Source organism: Gracilinanus agilis, chromosome 1 (assembly GCF_016433145.1).
Source record: "Gracilinanus agilis isolate LMUSP501 chromosome 1, AgileGrace, whole genome shotgun sequence".
In the NCBI taxonomy this organism is placed as follows: domain Eukaryota; kingdom Metazoa; phylum Chordata; class Mammalia; order Didelphimorphia; family Didelphidae; genus Gracilinanus; species Gracilinanus agilis.
Window position 1 is genome coordinate 1811685 of NC_058130.1, and position 24141 is coordinate 1835825.

At 53.1% G+C, this 24141-nt stretch overlaps 1 protein-coding gene across 1 annotated transcript in view; it reads left to right on the forward strand.

Annotated features, from left to right (window-relative positions):
- Window positions 1-18427, forward strand: part of ARPP21 (cAMP regulated phosphoprotein 21) — an 84763-nt gene extending 66336 nt beyond the window's left edge. The window contains exons 19-20 of the mRNA XM_044656754.1: window positions 11485-11636; window positions 17835-18427. Of these exons, the coding sequence (XP_044512689.1) occupies window positions 11485-11636; window positions 17835-18092 (410 nt within the window). The 3' untranslated portion in view covers window positions 18093-18427. The remainder of the gene's footprint in view (window positions 1-11484; window positions 11637-17834) is intronic.
- Window positions 18428-24141: the final 5714 nt, after the last annotated feature.

Here is a 24141-nt window from a genome sequence, read left to right on the forward strand (position 1 = left end):
TGCTTGGGCCAACAGTTGTTGAGGCAGGGATGTGGCCTTTGGGAACTTGTGGCAGCATTTTGGAGAGTTTGATCAGGGCCCTCTGGTCCTTTGGGTTACCATTAGCTTTGGCCACTACCGATTGGTAGCATTCTTCAGGGCAATGGAGAGATCCGCCGAGACCTAGAGTTGTGCAGGGACGAGGAAGGTAGGCCTTGGGCCAGGCCAAGCAGAACTGGCATGAGGTGCCTGGAGGAACAGGAACAGGAACAGGAACCAGGACCTTTTATTGGTGTGTTTGTGCTTGGAGATTCAGAGGATGCTGCTAGTGGGGACAAAGAGGAAAGGCATCGAGGCCATTGCACAAATTTGAACAAATAACAACAGTTTTCAAGGGGATGCCCCATCTCTGAGAAGAGGAGGAGGAGGAGAAGGGAAAAGAGGGCCAGGAGGGAAGAGGGGGAAGATTTTGTCTCAGCCTCCTGCTCTTTGGCTTCAAAATCATTTGCAAGTGTTCAGTCTGAAGGAAGGGGCATTTTTGTCCCTTCGATTTTGTTTTTAAAGAAAAGATTCTCTCCCTTTTCCTACCGGATAAGATGAACCTCCAAGAACCTGCCGCCCAGTTGATGGCATCCATCTTGGTTTTTCTGTTTGTCTCTATCTCAGGCTCTGTGTCTGTCTCCACTTCTTTCTGTTTCTCTCTCTTTGTTTCTGTCCTTCAAAGGGGGCTGATTCTTAGTCACCGAAGCAGGTGTTGCCTCTCAGAAGACTTAATGCCCAGCTAATGCCCTCGATCCGATCACTCCTAAGCTTTGCCAAACTGGATTTGTCTTTTGCTGGGAGAATCTCACAGACTTAAGTATCCCTAAAATTATTCATCATTTCGAGTTTGCCTGTGAAAAAATATTCCATTGGGAAGAACTGAGGCTCAACAGTTCCGAGATCAATACCGTCGATTCACATGGAAGGGAAGCAGCAAATCTGGGAGGAGAGTGTGTACAGTGGTGTGCTCAGCTGAACTAGACATGGAGAGAAGGACATGGGCCCAAGAAGGCAAGGGATTGCCAAAAGGCGTGGCCAGACTGACAGAAGCTAATATTCAGACAGGAAGCATTATGGGCCATTTTTAATGGACGTAATTCCAAGGGACAGGGGAGCAGCTGAGGGGGCTATCCAGGACCCGGGAAGAAAAAATTGGGGTCCAAGCCAGGGCGAGAAGTCAGGACTTCAATGGTCAGTCTGGATGTAGCAATCCACATGGCAGAGCTGGTAACGTTTCCCCATGTGGTCAGCCCTGATAACAATTTCTCTCCTCCAAAGGAGCCCGAGGATGGTATGTTTGGCACACAGAGCTCTTGGCACTAACAGAGAGATTGCCATTTTGTGGCCCAAAATCTAACTCTTCAAGCTCAGTGCCTCTTTCCTTTTCTTCCAAGACCATATGAGCCTCTTCCCCCGTGAGAGAGACCTTTCTCTCCCTCTGTGGTCCCAAATGAAGTCAGTTCGGTAGAAGCTGTGCTCCAGGAAACTCTCCCTTGACTTGTCTCAGGGTAGTGCTTGGTCCACATTCCCCAGCTTGGCTACAACAATCTATCCTGGTGTCTCACAATCCAAAGTCAAGGCTTAAGGCTACGACAGCCTCATTTTTCTTCTGCACTTCCATTGAGTTGAGTAGTGCTTTCCGTGCTTCCCCGAGGTTGCCTGATCCTGGTACAGCCAAGCCATTGTTAGCAGAAGAAAAAGCATCCCTTGTTTGGTTCTTCCTCATCACCATTTGTAGCGATGGACAGTCCTTACGGTGCACATGTTGCTCTGCTGTTGAAAATGCCTCGGATGATTGCCTCAGGTCCTGGAGCTGTCCAGGATGTCAACATATCGTAGCGAAAGAACAAGGCTAAAGGCAGAGATTGCACCTTCATCACATCTAGAGATTATGAAAACCAAGGATGGTTGGCGAACGCAAACTAACCATACTGACGACGGAGCTAACCGCAGGGATCCAAAAAAGACACTGACTGACTGGAGAGCATTGTCTAACTCAAATACAATGAGGTTTAATGATGAGCTTTACTGTCCCAGGTAGTCTGCATCTAGAAGTTTCTGAGTTGGAAGATGTGGGTCCCCAAACTGTCTTTTCTTTCTGATGCGGCTTGCTCTTTATTTTTTATTTATTTTTATTTTTTTAACCCCTTACCTTCCATCTTGGAGTCAATACAGTGAATTGGCTCCAAGGCAGAAGAGTGGTGAGGGTAGGCAATGGGGGTCAAGTGACTTGCCCAGGGTCACACAGATGGGAAGTGTCTGAGGCCGGATTTGAACCTAGGACCTCCCGTCTCTAGGCCTGGCTCTCCATCCACTGAGCCACTCAGCTGCCCCCACTGCCTGCTCTTTAAAGAAGGAGGTCAGTGCACCAGACATGCCCCGTCCAATGTTCTCCTTGGTTATGGCAGCCAATCAGTGACTTAGGTGATCCATGGAAAGAAGATTTATTGCTTAGTATCCCCTTAAGTTTACCTGCCTGGAAGAATCCAAAATACAGGGTGAGTCTATGAGTCAGAAAGACACCGTGTATGAGAACCCTTTGGGAAGGAGGGATCTCCCTGGGCTGTCAGAGCACTGCCACAATAATGGCAACTCTTAGTTTAATGATCAGCTTGATGGTAGTCAGAGACAAGGGGCTCTACAGGGAGCTGATGGGGATTGAGGGCTTCCTGGGTTTCCTGTGCATAGTTGTGCCCCTGGGACTTCTCTGCATCTTATCCAGTTCCCTGGCAGTGGAATAAAGGGGACCCCAGTTGGCACTGTCTACTTAGCACCTGGAGCAAGTTAATGTGGCCAGGGGACGGTGTCACCAGCATTTGGGGGTGCCTAGACATGAGTAGGCAAAGAGAGTATGAAGTGGAATAACTTCAGGAGGGGAGAAGAAAAATGGAATCAAGTAGGTCAAGCCTGGCGCCCCTGAGCCTCGTCTGAGGGGTTCTTGGGCTACATGATCTCAGGCTATATGATGAGCTGAGTTTCCAAGAATAAGGAAGCCTAAACCTTATCCCTCTGCAGGTGTCACACCTAGAGTGTGGCTTCCGTGTCTTTTAGCCAACCACAACATCTGAGGGCCGGCCGAGGGAGCCGGGCACATTTACAGAGAGCCCCCACTGAGGGACACAAGAGCTCTCGGAAGAGATCTTATTCCATGGAGGAGAAGTTTGACTTGGTTTGTTTGGACCCAGAAGGAGAAGTGACTGGAAGAGCAGTGGTTGCGTCTTTGTGGAAGGAGTGCAGGTGGAGATGACACCTCGGAGACCGCGCCTCAGTCAAGCTGCAGGTGGGAAGGCTGTGCCTGGAGCGGCCCTCCGCTCTCAACCGTCTCTACTTCAGCAATTGTGAAGGACAGACTCGGGCTGGGGCTTGTGCAGAGCTACCTGGCAGGCTTGTGCTCCCCGGTGCCACCAGGAGGCTGGCCAATGGGAACAGAGGCGTGAGAAGACACACTTCAGAAAACCCTTCAGGAGAGCCTGCCGTCCCAAGCAAACCGTCCCATTGAGCTGCTCCCCCGATGCAGCTGGGGAGGGGGTTCTGGTTAAGTACGTCCCGGGACTCCTTCGAGACATTGGAGGCAGGGACGGCGCGGCTCTTGGACGACTCCTTTCCCTCCCCACCCCCAGTGCCTCGCCCTGGTAGACGGGAAGAAGGCCGAAGGCTCAGATTCAATAACAAAGAACTGCTAGGAAGAGTAGGAGGGGACGTGCTCTGGACCCCTTGGCTGCAGGAGCATGAAAAGAATTCCTGGGGAGAGATTCCCAGTGAGCCAGCCAGTTGGTGCGGCCTTCCAAACAGCCGTCGGCCTGGCGTGGGCAGCACTCACTGGGCTGCCCGTATCCTTGATGTCTTTGACGGGCTGCTCCGAGTGGGTGTGGATGGATGGAAAGAAGGCGATGAGTTCATCCCAGCTGGCCTGCCTTGTGAGGTGCTGAGCTGTGGAGATAATCCGTTCCTTCATCATCTTCGCTCCATTCCAGTCATCCTCCAATGCCTCACCCTGGTGGGTGGAAGTTGCCGGGGGGTCTCCTAGGCTCTACCCCGCCATCATTAAATAGGCTTTGGAAATGGCCGCAGCAATGGGGCGGCGAACTAAGCCAGGAGGGCTTTGATCAGGAAGGACTTAGACAGAATGAATGCACTTGGCTTAAACTTGTGGAACAGGCCCTATCTCCACTTTACAGATGGAGAAACTAAGAAAGTTCCAATCCCTTCCCATAGTCACAAAGCTAGCGCGCTGAGGTTCACACAGGAGGAGGTGCTCCAGGAATTGGGTTCCATCCTTTGATGAGGAGCATTTCCATTAAAGACTAAGATGGGGGCAGCCGGGTGGCTCAATGGATGGAGAGCCAGGCCTAGAGATAGGAGATCCTGGGTTCCAATCTGGCCTCAGACACTTTCTAGCTGAGTGACCCTGGGCAAGTCATTTCACCCCCATTGCCTAGCCCTTACTGCTCTTCTGACTTAGAACCAACACACAGTATTGTCTCTAAGACGGAAGGTGAGGGTTAAAAAAAAGACCAAGATAAGGGCACAGATGAGACGGTCCCCACTTCTCAGATGCCGGAAGAAATCCTATGAAGGAGAGGCAGCTCAGTCGATAACATATTCAGCATCCAGAAAGATCTCCTTAACAGGCTAGAATATTGGCCTGAACTTAATACAACCAAACGTAGCGGCGATAAATGGAAACGTTTACGCCTGATTTAAGTGAGCTCCTTGTTGGGAGCTTTACAGAGCCTCAAGCTCAGTTTGGGCTAACAGTGGGATGTTGCAACCACCCTAGCAAGGGGGTGCCCTAGTGCACAGAATTCTGGGCCAGGAGGCGGAGAGTCCAGATCCATTCTTGGATACTCACTAGCTGGGTGACCCTCAGGAAGCCCCTCAACTCTTCTGCTTCTGTTTCCTCAGTTTCCCCCAAAGAGAGCCCTGCCCCTGCCCCTGCCCCAGATCTGCCTTGAATCACGTCTCCATAAGCATCTCGGGCCTGACTGACGGTCAGATATCCTCCGAGGCCTCTGGCCCTCCCCTTCGTGAAACGCTTCCTGTATCTCGCGGCCAGTTGGCGTTTTGGCAGTGATCGTTTCCTTGCAGAAATAATCCCCTGAGCACTACGAGGAGGGTCTCGTTGGCGGCAGTGCCCTTGTCACTGCCGCCATCCTTCCCCGAACCAACCCCGCCATGCTGCTAATTGGCCCCCCTGAGGGGCTGCTGCGGCCCAGCGTGGTCCCTGGGGGCCCGGGACATCCGATGGGCCGATTGGCTTCCCAAGCTTCAGCGGGTCATCTATCATCGGCGTGTCCTGCGCGGCGAGAACACGCCCCTCGTGGGCAGAGGCGAGGCTAATAGACTTTCCGGGTGCCTGAATTGCTCCGATAAATCACAGCTGTCACGGAGAGCCGCTTATCACGTACCAGAACATAAGTTATCGCTCGCCTTTAGCGAGCCGGAGCCTTTCCAGGATGGGTATTTGTGTAAATGGTGATGCATCATAGCTCATCGCCCGCAATGAAGTGAGGAGGCTGCCAACAGCTTGCTGGCTTTATTTCAGATGGAGCGGCGCCTCCTCAGGAAGTCGCCCGGCAGTTAGCGAGGAGGCCCCTCCTCTGTCCCCTTGGCTGGGCCTTTATCAATGAGGCTGCCTTCCCTCCTCCCATTGTTTCCGAAAAGGACTTTCCTTTTAATCGACACAATAAGCAGGAGGAGTTCAGTCAATAAAGGAGCCGGGTTTGTGCCATTGGACAAATAATGGTCTCCGTGGCTGCCCCTTCCCTTTAGCTTTCCTCCTTCCCACCCATCATGGCCAAAGAGGGACACTGAGAGGCTGCCCAGCGGCCAGAGCCTCCCTCCTAGCTGCCTCGGCAGGCACTGGACATCGGTCAGGCCAGGGTTCCTGAACAGGACGTTCTCTCTGCTTCCGGCCCACGGGAACTGGCTTTGTAAATCTTTGGGGGGGGGAGCCCTGATTTCCATTCGGCCGAGGGGAGCCACTCGCCAAGGACGTCTTCATTCCCTTTGCTTTCATCACGGGGAGCTTCCCCGGCCATCTTCTGCGCAGCTCACTTGGGCGATTCTTGGCGTCGCTGGCCCCAGAGAGCCATCTCACTCCCCTCCTTGCGGTTCGAGCCGTCTAATCTGGTGAGTCGAGTATTTCTTGGTGACGCCGTCTCTGGCCCCGGTGGGTTCCCTTCATTTGGGTCGCCGGCTTCCAGCTCCCTGTTCTTGGCCGCGCGCTCCCCTCTCCCGCCCTCCCCCGTCTGTGGCGAGGAGCTCACCGGGCCACCTCAAACGCTTTGCTCACGGGATGCAGGCACGAGCAGCTTAACTGGAGCAGATTTGGGAGCTCCGGCTTTTACGGAGGCGGGAGGCGCAGCGCTAGATCCATAGTAGAGGGTCTGTCACAGGCTCCTCGGCAGCGTGCAATAAATGAGTCTTGATTGGCTGACAGAGAACGAGTTATAATCAGTCCTTTTGGCCCTCCGGTCTGAGCCGCCATCTTTGCTTCTAGCCAACCATGCTGAGCCCGTCATTGGTTCTGCCCAGCCTTAGGCTTGTTGGCGTCCCCTCGAGCTCCCAACCCGTCCTGTGGTCCTCTTGTAGAGCCTCCTCGTCTTGGTGGGCAGGCCATGATATGTTATTTGTAACACCAAGGACCGTTGGGGCATCGGAGCATGCTGGCACCCCGGTACACCGCAGCGGATGGAGTCATTCCCTCACAGTTGGACCTTTGGAATGTTTCCAAGTTTGGGGCATCGTGAGCCGTGCCTGCCAGAGAAGTGGATGGAGCCCAGGAGAGGCCGGGCTTGGCGCTGAGTCTTCTCTGGGTCTCTGTCTGTCCCTCTCAAGCTGTGTGACCTTCTCACCTCCGAGAACGATGCAGAACCAGGTCAGACCGGAGGAGCCCCAGAACTCCTACTTTGTGTACACCAACGGCCTTCTGCCAATGAAGCGCCCATTGAGTTGGAGCAAGGCCCGCTTCCTGAAACCAGTCCATAGCTACTTCTGGATTATCAGTCATCGGTGACGAGGCACCGGGTTTGGTTCTTGGAGCCGGGTTCGCAAGGACAAGAGAGTTTCCCCTTTCTCAGAGCCCATGCCAAGCGTGGCATCTGTGCTTTCCCGAATGGGCCCTCGAAGGGGCGTTTGCCCGTCTCATGAGCCTTCTTGGAGTTTCCAAGCTGCCTCTGAACATGAGCAAAGGGAAGAGCCTTGGGTCTCTTTGGGCCGAAGGCAGGGAGGGGCAGGTGCTCTGAGCATCCTCTGGGCCCCAAGTAGGCCAGACTTTGGGAAACAGGAAAAGTGAAGTTTACACGGGGAGAAGAAGGAGGTGGGACGGGGAAGTCCCTCAGCCTTCCTGTCCTGGACTATTCCAGCAGTAATGACCAGGGACTCCCAGGCTCTCCAGAGCTTCCTCCAGCCCCTGGCTTGCTGGTAGGTGGAAGCCCTCCAGAAAGGAGGCCTAGAGATGGGGCATGTGAGAGAGGACAGCCCCCCCCCTTTCTGTTCAAGCCTGGCGGCTTAGCAGACTCATTCCTGTGCTTCTCTTCCCACGAGTGACCAAAGTGGGGACAGGGGCTTCCCCTCGCCCGGAGCTCCTTGGACTTGGGTTGACAGACACTTGGAGAAGCTCGCTCAGAATGCTCTTCACATGGCCACGGACCCCCCAAAGCCTCCAGAGTGTAGCAGTGACTGCCCAAGAGTCACCGGCGAGTGGGTCTCACTCAGGAGCTATCAGACGTCAGGGCCTGAGGGACAAACCTTAAAGATCTCTCCCCGCCACCCAGCAGCCAGTCCTTGCCTGCCTACCACTGCCCTGGTCCGAAGGGTTGCGATTGGTTCCGTCTCCTTCTTGGAGCCCCAGATCTGAGCACGGGAGAGCGTTGGAGGACAGTCTGCAAACAAAGTGGAGTCCAAAGTCAGGGAGAATCAAAGTTCCCCAAGCCAAAGGCCAGGCAGCCGGACCTTTGCCCCTCCCCTAAGCCTGCCTGGCTCACAGAGCCCGGGGAGCCCTTTTAATCCAACTCAGATCCCTCTGGCTTTGAGCCCATCCCATGGCCAGCCTTTCAGTGTTTGTGCAGTCACCCGGCCTGGAAAGCCGGCGCCCCTCTTTCTCTGCGCCGCAGAGCAGCATCCCAAAGCGGACCTTCCATTTTCCTCTGCGAGGGGGAAGGAGTAGTTTTTCCACTGGACGGAATTAAAAAAAGATTGACTTCATTTTATTGGAGCTTTAAGGAAAATCAGGTGAAGCCAGCCGGGGCTGCTTTCTGCTCCCTGTAGTGAACGTGCTCACACCGTGTTAAGGAACGTTCGTCAGTGACGTTCCGGGAGCCGCCATCCCTGCCCTCAGCCCCACTTGCATCATGGGAGCTCCCGCCGGGTTTGATCTCTCGGCAGCGGATCTTTCCATGCGACAAGCACCGAGTTCTGCCCAAGTCGGGCATGGGGACCTGCTGGAGGCTCTGCTCAGGAACGGGCAGCTCGGGGACCCCAAGGAACATCAGCCCTTGCCTGCAGCTCTGCAGCTGCTCCTGAGGAGCTGTCCATGTGGACAGTCTGAATGGGAACCTTGGTTCCACACAGGGTTTGGCTGGGGCTGCTAACAAGATTTGCCCATTCTTAGCCTCATCAGGCGTGGCGGGTGGCAAAGCTGAATTTCCCTGGGGTTCTTGGACACAAGGACAGTCCCAAGGGAAGCGGTCCCCCAGCCCCAGCCTGGCCATCTCCAGGGAGTGTCTTGCCACCATGGTGCTCTTGCTCACTTAGCTACAAAATGGTCTTTGGTTGGTCCCATGGAGGGAGTCCCAGGGTTGGGATTTGGGAGCTGGTCAGAGAAAGCCACTCTGCCAGCAAGCATAGTGAGTCTGAGCTTCTCACTGATTCTTCCTAGCTTTATTCTAAGGAGGAAGAAGAGGTGTCAATGGACATTCCTCAATGGGACTATTTATCGTCTCATAATCTGATAAGGACGGCTTAGTTGATAAGAAGTAAGGACATGAAGATCTTTTAGTTCATGCTTCCAGCTCTGGCTCCAGGAGCCTGGAGTTTATTATATATATTTCAAGACTCATTTCACGCAAAAGAACCTCCCCCCAAAACTTCACAGATGTGCAGAAGTTACAAATGATGTCATATCAAAACACAAAAAAATCTCATTTGACTTCAGAATAGAACAAGGCCAAGGCTGAATTTTGACTGGGTTCTTATCAGAAAGCCAAGTCAGGGAATATTTTCTCAGGGTTGAAATGCCCCGACTGGAGGAGGTTTTGTCTAAATTTTGTCCATTCTTGACCTTGAATTGTCTAGAAACAGATTCAGAGTCCAGGCAGCCTTTTGCTTAATTTCTGTCTTTAGTCTTGGAGAGAAATTGTTAACCTCTTAACTGGTGGTTTGATAGGAACTTAAAGCTTTTCAATAAGGCCACAATACTTTTGAACAAGAAATCACAAGGATCACAAAAGAGGAGTCTCAGATTTTTATCTATTCTCTTATTGGCTTCCCACAGACTGTGGGAAGAATCATAGATCAGAGTCATAGATCAGAGCCCATGGAGGCCACACAAGATGGGAGATTTGAACCCAAGTCCTCTGATGGACACCAAAAATGTTGCTCTTCTCATCATTCTCTGCTACCCCTATCTCTGTCTAGCTCAGTCCTCCAAAGCAAAGCCAGGTTTATCCTGGGATAGGGCCATTGAAGTTCTGGGGACCAACTTCTACGTTTTACACAGATTAACAGGGATCCACTGAGGTCAGTGCACGAGGCGGAGCTGGAACGTGTCGCCAGCTTCTGTGGTTCCAGGTGGGAGAGCAGGGGCCTGGCCACGTGGCCCAGCATCTCCCAACCTCCCAGTTCCTCACCAGTAGAAGGAGGGCATTAGGACTGCTGCCTCCCCTGGTCTCAGGAAGTTGGGTGAAGGCTCATTTACTTGGGAGCCCCCAGGGGACTCCTGTGGACCCAGGACTTCCCATTGTGGGAGGGCAGGAAGGATTCCTATGCCTCTTCCCCCAGAGCACCCCCTCTATAGGAAGTAAGCCCCAGGTGGACAGTGCCCTGTGGTGCAGCCCCTGGCCAGGAAGGTGCTGCCCAATGAAGAGATGCTGAGTGTGGATTGCTCAGGGACAGCCTATTAAAAAGCATGCAGAATCCATGAATGTAAATGGGCCATCCTCCCCTCTGGGGATGTTTTGTGAAAATTACCCAGCATTTTGCTCCCCAGATGGATGTGTATTTGCCTGCTAGGAAAACCTTCTCCCTGGGAAAGGGATGCAGAACTGAATATTAAAATTCACCAATCAGAAAGGGGAGGCAGTTCTTGTAGGAGCAAATTTGGGGAGAGAGGAGAGAGCAGGGGGAGAGATCCCAGGGAAGCTGGGCCATCAGACCATCCATCCTTTCAGGAGAGATACTTTGGGAGGGCCAGCTCTCCTGGGCTCTGTGAGCCTCTCAAGCCTGGTCCAGAGACCCTCTGATCTCTGCTTGGGGTCTTGCATATTGCCTTATTTTTGTAAACCCATCACTTTTAGTACAATGCCAGGCACATAGTAGGTCCTTAATGAATGCTAGCTGAGCAAATGACTGATACCATCCCTAGAGAGAATGTCTCCTCGCCGGCTTTTTAAGGCTTTACAGAATTCCCTCCTCACCATACTGATGAGTGTGAGGTCTTCCCACTCCTCTCCCTATCCCTCACTGTCTACAGACAAGGGAAATCCAGAATCCAAGGCTGCTTGGCATAAGCCCCAGAAGAAGAGACTGTTCAGTAAGCAGCTCTTGAAGGAGTGACTGCTTGGCTTAGAACTCTTTTACGAGCATCTTAGTGTGTCCAGGGCCAAGGGTGAGGCCAGCATGCCTTTGGAGGGAGGGTTGAGCTCGTTGGCTCAATGGTATCTCTTCAGGAGACATGGAAGCAGTGCTCTTCCTTTGGGGGTAGGTAGTGGGACCCTTGGAAGACAGTCTTTGCAAAGCAGAGATCCCAAGATCTTGAGGGCACACACTTTGCCCTGGCAAGCACAGAACTAATGTTCTTTTCCACAGCCAAGGATTTCTCTCTTTCCCAGGATAACTGAGACATTTTCCTCTTCAAAATTCAGTTATTGTCTGAAGCATCGAGCTTTCAGAGTATCTACTCAAGGAGAGAGAGGATCCATAGGATATGAAGGGGGAAGGGATCTTAGAGGTTAGCCAGTCTAATGCCTGCCTTTTCGGCAGAAGGGGAAACCGAGGTCTAGGGAGACGGAGGCACTTTCTGAAGGTCACGGGTGATACAAGAAGAAATGGGATGCAAACTCTGGTCCTGAAGCCAGTGGCCCAGTTCTCTCTGCCTCTGGCTGGCTGCCAACAGCACGTCGTGAAGTTATATAAACTGCATTTGTTTGGAAAATAACTTGAGCCTTTTTTCCCAAGAGGCATCATTTATTCGTGCTAGTTCCAGCCACCATTTGAGAGTGTTCTTTTTCTCTCTCTCACCAGGTTACCAGCCTGTCCTGTCAAATCAGCAGCAAGGCTTCCAAGGCCTCATGGGAATGTCGCAACCACCTCAGAGTCAGAACCTGATGAGCAGCCCGCAGGGGAGTCAGGTGCAAGGCATGATGGTCCCTTACCCAGCCATGTCTTCTTATCAGGTACATTCCACTGCTGTGCTGCGGTTCTTCAGTGAAGTGGCACTGCTGGTGCAGGGGAGAGGGTGCTGGGCCGACCGGTGCCCTCCTCCCCTTCCCACTACCTTCAGAGAGAGCCACTCTTCAGGCCGAGTCAGCTTTCTCTGCGCCACCTTTCAGAGAAGGGCCCCACGTCCGTCTTGCCTTCCTAGGGAAGAGCTTTGGGAGGGTTAATTCCTGTTTATGGAGGAACCTCTTTCATGTTGCAGTATCTATAGATGGGGGGGAATAATTAGCCCCATTGCACCCCCTGCAGGCCTCTGTCTGGAGATGGATTTGAATTAGGATCACATGTAAAGGAGCAAAAATGGGGAGAAAGTTCTCCTTCCCAAGGCCACCAAGGATCAGACTAGGAAAGCCCAGCCTCACCCTTCGGAATTGCCAGTGTGGAGTGCATGGAGTGCTTTAACAATGGGGAGAGACACCTTCAGTCTCTCAGCTCTGCCTCTTCTTTCTCTTGACTCAGGTGCCCCTGGGCAGGAGGTGCTCATGAGAAGCAGAGGGGCTCCTCCGTCAGAATGCCATGTACTCAGTGATTAGTGTCAGAGGGGGTGAGTGTGAGTGTGTGTGTGTGTGTGTGTGTGTGTGTGTGTGTGTATGTATGTGTGAGTGTATGAGTGTGTGTGTGAGTATGTGTGTAAGTGAGTGTAGGAGTGTGTGAGTGTGTGTGTAAGTGTAGGAGTGTGTGTGAGTGTGTGTAAGTGTATGAGTGTGTGTAAGAGGAGTATATATATATGTGTGTGTGTGTGTGAGTGTGTGTGTGCGTATGTGTGTGAGTGTAAGTGTATGAATGTGTGTGAGAGGAGTATATATGTGTGTGAGTGTGTGAGTATGTGTGTGAGTGTATGAGTGTGTGAGTGTGTGTAAGTGTATGAGTATGTGTAAGAGGAGTATATATGTGTGTGAGTGTAAGTGTATGAATGTGTGTGAGTTTTCAATCTTACTTACCTGTTTGGGTCCAGGGAGGTACAAAGAAGCCCAGCATTTCACTGTGAAGAGAGAAGCCTGGCTGAGGATGGCCTCATGCTCAAGTCTTAGTGGTTCTGGTTGACGAAGGTCAGGGAAACGGGTCCTGCCAAATACCAAGGCTAACCCCTAGCACGCTCTCCTGGCCAGCATCTGGGCGAGCTAAACTCGAAGGGCTCCGCAGCAGAGGAGTGTGGAGCCAGCAAGGAGGCCTTGCCACGGTGACCCTCTGTCCTGTCTGGTCTCTTCGGTTCCTGCAGGGTTGGTGGCAGTGTGCACAGAGAGGCGGCAGATGGGGCCAAGAGTGTTCCTGGGCTTAAGCCAGGCAGAGACATGAGTGGTCAGTTAGTGCTCTGGGGATAAAGGCTTCTCCGGGCTTCCATCCTGATGAAAAAGTGGGAAAGGAGCCCATCCACGCCCATGGCAGAACGAGACTCAGAGGCACAAAGACGGGCCATCTACGGCAAGAGGAACCAGGAGGGGATGGGCAGAATCGGCCGCATCCTGTGTGGTGGAGGCAGCAGGGCTTCATGGGTTCTAGCCACCAAAAAAGAGCCTCCACTCGCAGCTCGATGCTTTGACGACAGCAGCTCCCACAGCAACTCCTGTTACAGGAAAAGATGATGCAAAGCTTGACAAGATCCGTCCACGTGAGCCCGTGTCCTGCATTGACCTGAAGTGATTTCACCAGGCAGGCGCACAGAGGGAAAGGCAGAGACTCGGGGAGGCAGTGAAGGGAACGGAAGGTGCCCACACGACTCGGGGGCTTCTTGCCTGGCATCTTGTGCACTTTCTTTCTGAAGACAAGCAAGAAGGCTTTTGTTATTGCTGGCACTGACCATTGGGAGGAAATTGACTCTACACGGACAGTTCAGGATCATCTGTGTAGATGGATCATCAAAAGGCAAAATTAGCATCAAATTAGAAGAAATAAGAAAGGCAAGCAGACAATGGCTTCAGCCATAACCATGGCCATGCGACCTAATGGAAAATTCTGACACCTGGGAAACAGACAAAAGTGAAAACACTGATTCTGATTCTCTATTTCTCAAAGAAATTTAACCGGCATGAAAGGATAAACAAAACATAAAAAATGATAAAACGCCAGAGATGGTCTCTGTTAACAAATCCTTGAACTCTGTACAGAGCAGAGGCACAGATATCAGAAATAACACCTATTTTTAGTACATTAGAGGATGACTTGAAAAACATCACACACCAAGGTGAGAGATGAGGGCCGACTTCACTGACTTACAAAACAGAAAAAATAGTAAGCAGGAAAGTCAGTCTGATTTTTCCTAAATGTGATCTTAGACTCAACTAAGATAGATTATTCCAAGGGAAATTATAGATGAAATTGGAATGAGGACAAGTGGATCTGAATGAGATTAGCTCTGCCGACATTCCTATAATGATTTGCTTCTCCATAAATGATAGCGGAGCCACCGTATTGGGATTCTACTATATCAGTAACTGATACTAATACTACTAAGAACTAGTTTTTACATAGCATTTGAAGACAGGTGAAGTACTTTACATACAATATGACATTGGGTCATCTCAAAAATCCTTTAAGGCATGGGCAGCTGGGTAGCTCAGTGGAGTGAGAGTCAGGCCTAGAGACGGGAGGTCCTGGGTTCAAACCCGGCCTCAGCCACTTCCCAGCTGTGTGACCCTGGGCAAGTCACTTGACCCCCATAGCCCACCCTTACCACTCTTCCACCTATGAGACAATACACCGAAATTAAGGGTTTAAAAAAAAAAGTAAATTTAAAAAAAAATCCTTTAAGGCAGATGCTTTTATTATGCTCCATCTTTCAGATAAGGAAGCTAAAGCAGGTGATGAGACGTGTCCACAATCACAGTTAGTTAGTTGTCTGAATCAGGATTTGAACTTGGCTCTTCTTGACTCTAAGTCAGGCTTTATTTCCATTGGGGATACCCCTTTGTTGTTGCTGAGTCATTCAGTCATGTCCAACTCTTTGTCACCACTATGGACTTTTAGCACACAAAGCTTTTTCTATCCTCCACTATCTCTCAAAGTCTATCCAAGCTCGTGTGTATTGCTTTCACGACACTATATATCCACCTCTTTCTCTGTTATCCTCTTCCCTCTTCTCCTTTTACCATCAGTCTTTCCCAAATCAGGGGTCTTTTCTAATGAGTTCTGCCTTCTCATTATGTGGCCAAAATACTTAAGTTTCAGCATCAGAATTTGTCCTTCCACTGAGTAGTCTTAATTCATGTATTTAAGTATTGACTAATTTTGATCTCCTTCTTGTCCAAAGGACTCCCCAAAGTCTGCCGGCACCACGATTTGAAAGCATCACTTCTATGGCATTAAGCATTCCCTTATAGTCCAATTCTTACAGAAAAACCATCGATTTCACCCTACCGACCTTTGTCAGCAAGGTGCTGACTTTGGTTTTTGGTGTGCCTTTTGGATTTGCCATCACTTTCCTTCCAGAAAGCAAATGCCTTCATTTCCTGGTCACCATCTGCAGTGTTGTTGTATAAGCTCAAGAATATACAATCTGACACAGCTTCCATTTCTTCTTTCTCTAGTAGCCAGGAAGTTGTGGGACCAGTTGCCGAGGTCTTATTTTTCGAAGTTAAGCTTCAAGTCAGCTTTTATTCTCTCATCTTTCCCCTTCATCAAGAGGTTTCTTAATTTTTCTTCAGTGTCTGCCATCAGAGTGTATCATACATATGTCTGAGATGGCTGATATTTCTCCTAGCAACAAATTCTGACTTTTGATTCATCCAGCCTGGAATTTTGCATGATGTGCTCTCTCTATAAGTTAAATAAATAAGGTAACAGTATGCAACCTTGTAGTTCTTTACCAGTCTTAAACCGATGACTTATTATATGTTTAGTTCTACTGTTGCTTCTTGACCCTCATATCAGGAGATAAGTAAGACAATCTGGTCCTCCCATCTCTTTGAACCCTTACCACATGTTCTTGTGATCCACACAGTCAAAGGCTTTAGGGTAGTCCAGGAAGCAGAAGTCAGTGTTTTTTTTTTTTTTTTTGTGTGTGGCCCTTCCTTGCTTTCTCCATAATCCAGCGAACCTTGGCAATTTGGTCTCTAGTTCCTCTGTCTCTTTGAAAACCGGCCTGCTCTTTCTTGGTCCACATATTGCAGAATCTTAAGCATAACCTTGCTGGTGTATGAAATAAAGTGCAATTGTTCAGTAATTTGGGCAGTCTTTGGCATCAGCCTTCCACAGGATTGGGATGTAAACTGATCCTTTCCAATTCAGTGGCCACTGCTGAGTTTTCTAGATATTCCAGAATATTGAGTGCAGCACTTTAACAGCATCGTCTTTTGGGATTTTAAGTAACTGGGCCAGAATTCCATCACCGCCACTAGCCTTACCATTAACAAGGCTTCCTAAGGCCCACTTGACTTCTTTCTCCAGGACGTCTGACTCTAGACAAGAACCACACCGTCGTGTCTACCTGCAATGTTAAGGTCTCTCTGTGTATTCTTGCCACCTCTTCTTAATCTCTTCTGCTTCTATTAAGTTCCTACCATTTTTTGTCTTTTACCATGCCCATTTTTGCATGAAAGCTTCCCTTGAGATCTCTTTCTTGAAGAGATTTCCTGTATTTCTCATTCTGTTATTTCCTTCAATACTTTTGCATTGCTCATTTACAAAAAATTTCTTCTGTCTCCTTGCTGTTGTCGGGAATTTGGCCTTCAGTTGGGTATCGCTTTCCCTTCTGCTTTCCTTCCTTCCTCAGCTATTTGTAAAGCCTCATCCAACACGGGGCGGAGGGTGCCATTTCCTCCTCCAGTGGATCACTTTTTGTCAGGAACACTCTCCGATGACCTGTTCATCTTGGGTAACCCTGCAGGGTAACTTTATGATTATTCGCTCACTGGATTGTCCACTACGCACCTACTGTGTGCCAGGAACCAGGCTAGACACGAGGGATAAAAAGCCCCAAAGGGAAGACTCTTTGCCCTCAAAGAGGACCCATTCTACTAGGAGCAGAGATGCCTATAGCGAGGAGACAGAAGGTCACCCGAAGGGGAAGAAAACACTGATAAGCAGGACACGAGCTGGGGCAGGGAGAGGTGACCAGGAAGGAGCTGAACTTGGAGCTGTGCAGGGGAGATGGGCTGGTCACTTACTGGCGGCTCCCACGTATGACTCCGCTCCATGACCATCGCTATGCATCATGGTTCTCCCAACGATGCTACGTGGCTGAAGGCTGTATGATCCCAGAACTATGGCGACCACCGGGAAAGAAGAAAACCACAGGCAGCCCAAAGAGTGAGGGAATAGCCCTGACCCAGCTCAGCAGGCTCCTCCGTGTCTCCGGAGATCGGCAGGTGACGCAGACCTGGAGAATAAGAATGGGCTGGGCTGGCCAGGCGGAGAAATGCTCAGCTTCGGTAGGGCGCAGAGACTCCAGGAACCTGCAGAGACCTACAAGAAGGAAGGTCTTCAGGGGGCCAGTCTTGTCCTGAGGAGTTTGGGAAGACTAGGGATGGGAATGACGCGCTAGGGGAAGGTGGGAGTGGGCTGCAACCTACCCTTGAGGGGGGAGAGCACCCCTCAAAGACCTTCCATTATTGCAGAGATCTAGGCTCGTGGAGGCTTCATAATGTGCGCATATGTGCTTCTATCCTTATTCATTAGAATGTGTGTGTGTGCATGCGTGTGCGTGCGTGTGTGCGGTCCCCATGCAGGGATTGTTTTCTGCCTTGACCTTTTCTCCCCGGTCCCCCCTTCTCCACTGGGGCCAGGGGCAGTCCCAGCTCAGAGCCCATTCTCCATCCCTTTTTGTGCCTGCTAATTGGTTTGGACCCTGTGCCCAACAGAGAATGTTCCCAGATCTAGACCTAGGAAGGCCCTTTTAGGGGTTCGAGTCCAACTCCTGCTCTTCGAGAGAAGGAAAAAGAGGTTTCTGTGTGTGTCCCATTTGAACCCAGGTCCGAGGACGCCAGGGTGGGCGTGTGTTTCCTGCCCAGCACGGCTTCTGTGTCCCTCTCTAGGTACTGCTCTCCTTCCATCTGGCCGCACGACCCGGAGTCCATCGTTTCTGTCCTCAGATGAGAACAAAAGGAATTCGGTGGCCCTCCCAGTGGTCGGGGCGGCCATGTGTTCTGGCCTCTGCCTGCAGGGCTGAGGAGGGGGAGGCCGGAGCGGGGCCCTGGTCTGACTCTCTCTCTTCCCTCCAGGTGTCCATGACTCAGGGCTCCCAAGGCCTGCCCCAGCCATCCTACCAGCAGCCCCTCCTGCTCCCCGGTCAGGCGGGCCCGGGAAGCCTCCCCAGCGGCGGCCTGCCCGTCTACTGCAATGTCATACCTCCAGCGGCCCAGGGCAGCCTGAGGCTCGTGAGCCCCCACTGCCCCTCGCAGAGCGTCCCCGTGATCTCGGCCAGCTGCAGGACGACCTGCGCCAGCGCCCACAGCCCGGGCTGGCCCGTGAAGTACTAGAGCCGGAGAGGCGGCGTGTGGCTGCCCCCCCGGGGCCCGGCGGACGCTCCCCCACCAGCGGGGACCCTCACCAAATGCTGGCCGGGAAACGGTGCCTACTTCTGCCGCGTCTGCCAGGGACGCGACTCTTCCTGCCACTCAGCACCACTGTGTCGATGGGACGTTCCTCCCGGGCTCCTTCTGTACTCTGCGTCGGGTCTGTGAGACGATCTAATAAAGTCACCTCGTACCAAAGCAGAGTGGCTGGACGGAGGCCTCGTCTGTAGAGCTCTTTGTGGACGTATCCGTACGGCGCGCTTTGATCCAAATAAACGGTCTGACCTCGTGGAGGCAGCTCAGCTTTCTACCACGGCTGGGGGCTCGTCTGTCTTTGAGCGCCGCGGCCAGGCCGTGCCGATACCTCAGTGTGCCGGGCGTTATTCGGGGGCCGGGAACCACCCAGGGAGGGCACACGAGGTGCCGGTCTTTGGGGGGGCGAAGAGGAGAGGAGCCCCCCCCACACACACACACACAGGCAGCTTCCCTCCTTCCGCCTTTTCCTCACCAACCGCCAATGGGGAGAGTGCCGGGAACCCGAGCAGGGCTGGTCAGGATTTTAGCCTGTCAGAATGGGGGGTCTTTGGCCAGTGACAGAACAGCCAGGGAGGTCAGTTAGAACTAGCCTGGGCAACGGGGTACCCGCATCCGGGGGCTCCTCTACATCGTCTGTAAACTGATGGGAGCCCGAGCCCGTATCAGCCCCAAATCTAAGGTCCCGTCTGACCTCCTGCTCGTCTTGGGAGACAGGAAGCCAAAGCCAGAGGTGGGAGCTCAAGGGAAAGGGGATTCCCACATTCCCCAAGCAGGGGAGCGGAGGGGAGTCTGCATCCACTATGGGAAGCCCCGTGGCATGGCGCTTGGCGGTGGCTGTGGGCAAGGACGAGCGTGGCCGTCCTGTTCGTGGCCCTCCAGAGGTCCCTGCTGATCCTGAGGCTGGGAACAGAGCAGGCACGCTGGCCTGTGCCTTGTCTCCCCCCTTCTCTTCCCGTTGGTGTTTGAACAGCATTCACCTTGCTTCTGGGGGGCGGCGGGTCTCCACTCGCCATCCCTAGCTGGCACTTTCTGTTGGTTCTTTCCGTCCCCCTAAGGCAGATGGCGTGAACTCCTCAAAGGAAGTTAGGCCTCCCCCTTCTGTGCATCATCCCATTCCCGATGTGGGGCTGGAGGGCCAGCACATGAGCATGAGGGCTGTTATGTTGAATCTCTGGGAGCCGGGAGTCCACCCTGCTGACCGACAGGTGGATCCTTTGGATATCGGAATGTTCCCAGGGGCCGTGAGGACAGGACAGAGAGCGGTTGGCCCAGGGGGTATAAACACCCTGGCAGCCCTGGCTGAGGGCTCCTTTCCTTCCCTTGGACTGGAGGTCTGTGGATCCTGGTCTTGTGGGGATTGAGACTTGCTGGGCTCAACCTTGCAAGATCCTCCTGTCTTGTTCCTGATAACATCATCCACCTGTTCCCAGACCACCATCTCTGATTCTGCCGCCCCTAGATCGGAGGAAGTCCATCATCGTCGTCATCCAGGTGTCCCAGGGCCCGGGGGGGGGATCCAGGGAGTGGGCAGGAGAAGAAGAAGAGGCTGGAAAGGGGGGATATCCTGAAGACTGATTAGGCACATCATCTAACAAAAGAAGAAGAAGCTGAAACATCAAGCAGCAGTTTGCCTGCTCTGGTTTGGCTGTGGCCAGGCTGGAGCAGAGGGGCCAACGAGCCAGACTCAATACCTGCCTACAGACCTGAGGGTTTACCATCATCCGAGTAAAGAGGGTTTCCCAATCCCTCTATCCAGTCCCAAGAGCCCATCTTTGCTAAATACAGTTAAAGCCTTTTAAGTACCTTCCTGAAGTGGTTATTTAGAGCTTCTCTGGGAAGGGAGAGACGCAGTCAGGGACAAACCGTTACAAGCTGATCGAGCCCATTTACACCATCAATCAACCCCCGGTGGGACCCGAAGGATCCTGCCTGGACACTGTTATATTGGAGGGAGGGGTCACATCATCCAGCTAGGGCAAGCCTCAGTTGATCTGGCCCCAGCCACCTATCTGGGCTATGACTGTTGTCACACAGTTATCAGTGGTAGTGTCCAGTTTGGGTGGGTCCTTCTCCATCCATCTACAACACATCTACATTTATTTATATAACACGGCCCAGAAGGGAAGAGAAGAGCAGACAGAGCTTCATTTTGGAAACTGAGGCACACGCTTAATCCTGCCCTGCTCGATGCTGGGAAACAGCCCTGTGGTGTGCTTCTAAACACATTCTCTCCCCGTGGGGCACACAAAGCTGGAAACACAATAGACTGAACAATTAGCATCAGGAGCTTGGGGGAGGCTGCACAGCCAGGGTGAAATGCCCTTGGAAAATGGCAATAAAGCAAAGGGTTTGCTGACTAGGAGAATAATCGTAGAGTTGACCTGGACCCTCCGTGTGGACCTCAGTTTCTCGATCTCTAAAATGAGCTGGTTAGACCAGATGGAGCTCTCAGTCTTTGATCGTCTGCCCGTGGGATCCCATTCTGCTGGAAGATAAGCTAGCAAAGGAAAAGAAAAGGGTCGATTCAGAAGGCAGGCAAAGAAATCGTTGGACCTGGAGGACGAGCCGATCAAATGACTCCCCCCATATCCTGCTTCCCTCAGACGGAGGAAGAATAGAAACGAGACCCCAGAGCTCCAGGAAATCCTGCCTCGTGTTTCCCAGGAATATTCAAAATGGGAAACACCCCGGACATAGGAGTCACAGGATGCCGGTGGCGACAGAGAGAGAGAGACAGTGTCAGAGAGACACAGAGAGACAGAGACAGAGAGAGAGACACAGAGAGAGACACAGAGAGAGACACAGAGAGAGACACAGAGAGACAGAGAGAGAGAGACAGAGAGAGCCCACAATGCAAAAGACTGCAGATGGGGCCAGAATGTTTGAGAAACTGAGTTTCAGGTCATGGGAAACTAGGGAAAAGAGAGCCTCCTTTTTTCTTTCCGATACACACAGAACATCCGCCAAAAGGGCTCCTGTTCCGGGTCAGAAAGAAGGGACGAATGAGGAAGGCTCAGCCCTGGTCCAGTGGATCAGTGGATGGGGGTTGGGTGGGGGGAGTGCCAGCGTGTATGTAACGAATGAGGGTAGCGAGGAGAGAGGATGTGGAAAAGAGTGTCAGCTTGAACGCAGGACACCACAAGACAAGGACTGACCTTGTCACTATCCCCGCCTCGGAAGTTGGGAGCCCTTTTGCTGCTCTGGAGAGAAGAGGAGTCGAGCAGGTGACGTGAACGTGACTCAGTGAAGACACGGCCGAGGCCAAGGCATGCTCTGGGCGTTGGATTAGCCCCTGGATCTCTCTTGGAAACCTGCACGGCTGCTCTGTGGCTTGTCTCCGGGAGCTGCCTGGGGGCATCGAGAGAGGAAGTGACTCCCCCAGAGCGGCCGGGCCAGTCTTGGCAGAGGCTGTGGAGGAGGCGGCTGCTTGTGCTTCCTGTAACCCGGCTCTGTGGGCCCCATCGGGCAAATGCCTCCAGGGAATGGCGGGAGCCGGGCAGGGCTGGGCCGAGCCTCCGCGGTGGAGGTTTCCAAGAGAGCTGCCCAAATCAGAAACGACCTCAGACTGTGGAGCTTCGCGGCCCGTCGGGTGGCTCCGTGACTCCCGGCGGAGTTCTGTGAATGCCGACTGACTGGGGTCTGCCGTGGAGGTGGCGTCGTCCGTCCTCGTGTCTGAGGGAACGGCCTGCCGGGTCCTTGGGAGCCGCCTCCCCAGCCCGTCCCCAGCCCGGGGCCTCTCGCAGGGTCTTCGGAATGCACGTGGCTCCCGTCCCACCTCCAGGCTGGATTCCTCGGCCTTCCGGAACCTCCTTTTCCTCCCTCCCAACAAGGTCTGCGCTCGGCCTCCTCCTCGGGAGCTTTTCCTGGGATTCAATTTATTAAGGCTCCGATGAGCCTCCCATTTGCTCTGGTGGTGCTAATTAGCTTCCTGCTGATCGCAGCTCTGTAACTGCTGCTCGGCTCGCTATCCCGGCCTTCTGCGCCGCCTCCTCCAGCCGCCATCGTTTGGCGGCGCTTCCTGCAAAGTGGAGCTAAATATTGTGGGCCGATTCCGCGGCCGGGAGGGCCGAGGCTTCCAGTGTCTCAGGCGCCCGCGTTCTCCGGCGTTGGGCAAACGGCGCCGGCACGTGGGGATGCTACGGAGGAGTTTGTGACACGAGGCCCGGCCTTCTGCCTGGCACTTCTCGGCATCCCGGGCAGTGGCGGGCCTGAATGGGAAACGCTGAATAAGGGAGGGGGAGACACTCATTTCCTGTCCCTTCCCTCATCCACAGCCAAATATGGCCGACTTCCTCCTCTGCCTCCCTCAAATCCATCTCTCCGCTCAGGGCTCTACTAATATCCTCCTCCTCCAGCTGGTGCTCTCATTGGCCCCCAGACACGAGGCCCGGCTTCTCTGGCGCCCCCTCCCCCTTCCCTGCCCCAGGCGGCTTCATCCTCCTGAGATGCTCCGGTTTTCAGGCCCACCACAGCAGGGGCATCTCCTGAGCCTCCTCCCCCAGGAGGCCCTCCTTTCTTCACTAGCATGTCAGCCCTCTCACGAATGCTTCCCCCCCATGCAGACTGTGGCCCCGGGCCTCCTGGCCCGCTCTGCCCCCCTCTCACGACCTGCCCTCCAGTGTTGCCCACGGTGGCCAGACGTGGTTTTGCCCTGTTTCCGTCCTCCGCTGGGAGCTCCAGGAAGTCTGGGCCTTGCTTGGCCTCCTCTCTGCTGCCTGTGCAATGCGCTGCCTCCAGCAGCCACCAAATGACACCTCCTGGGAGGGTCTCACACACACAGCCAAGCCCTGCGAGACAAGCATCTGCCCTTTCCTGCCTGACTTCTTTGGGCCACTCAGGGGCGAGATTTGAACCCTCGTCTTCCTGACTCAAGCAAGGGAAGGAACAAGCATTGATGAAGCACCTACTCCGCTTTCCCGACTCGGGGCGTCCCTGTGTTCACGACTCAAGGCAAGTCCAAAGCATTTATTGAGCCCCTGCTCTGCGCCAGATCATTAACTCAGAAAAGACAAAGAAAGGCAGGAAAATAGTCGCTGCTTTCTAGGAACTGACAGTCTAATTAGGGAGGCGACATGCAATCGCGTGCACGAAGCAGCCCTCGACAGGACGTCTTGGCGAGCGCCTCAGCGGAGGGGCACCGGACGGGCTACTCCACGCTCGCCTCTCTTCTGGGCTCCCCCGTCCTACCTGAGAGGGCTCGAAAGGTGCCACAAGAGCCCTCGGCTAATGAACACCCTCAGACGGCCACGAGCCGGATGGTACAGCCAAGCCACAGCTGCTCGGAGAAGTCGGGCTCCACCGCCACGAAGTATTTGGGTGGACGAGAAAGCGGAATCCTCCCCGGCCTCAGCAAGCGTTCGGGGACTCCCAGGAGCTGGCAGGGAGGCTGAGACTCACCAGTCAGGCCACAAGTAAGAGGCCTTTACTCTGGTCAGCTGACTGACTGACCCAGCAGATGGCCCAGGGGATTCCGGGGGATCAGGGCAGTAAAGGCATGGTGTAGCCAGGATGCTCACTGGCCCCTCCGGCTAGAGCACAAGGAGGGAGGGGGTAGCTGGGATCCTTTAAAGAGACACCCCGAACTCTGAATAGAAACCACCAGCAGGACCCCCGGCCTCCCCCCCCCCCCCAGCTCACATTCAAGAAGAGGAGATTCCATGCAAGGAGCTCTGTAGGGCACAAATGATGACCTGAGCAGGGAGGGCACTAGCGAACAGTAAGACTAAAAGATGCCTCCCTGGGGGCAGTCAGGTGGTTCAGCAAATTTGAGCCAGGCCTGGAAACGGGAGGTGCTGAGTTCCAATCTGGCCTCAGACATTTCCTAGCTGGGTGACCCTGGACTTAACCCCTATTGCCTGAGTCTAGGATCAAAATAAGATCAAGGAAGGTACAAGAAGAAGGAAGGAAGGCAGGAAGGGAGGAAGGAAGGAAGGAAGGAAGGAAGGAAGGAAGGAAGGAAGGAAGGAAGGAAGGAAGG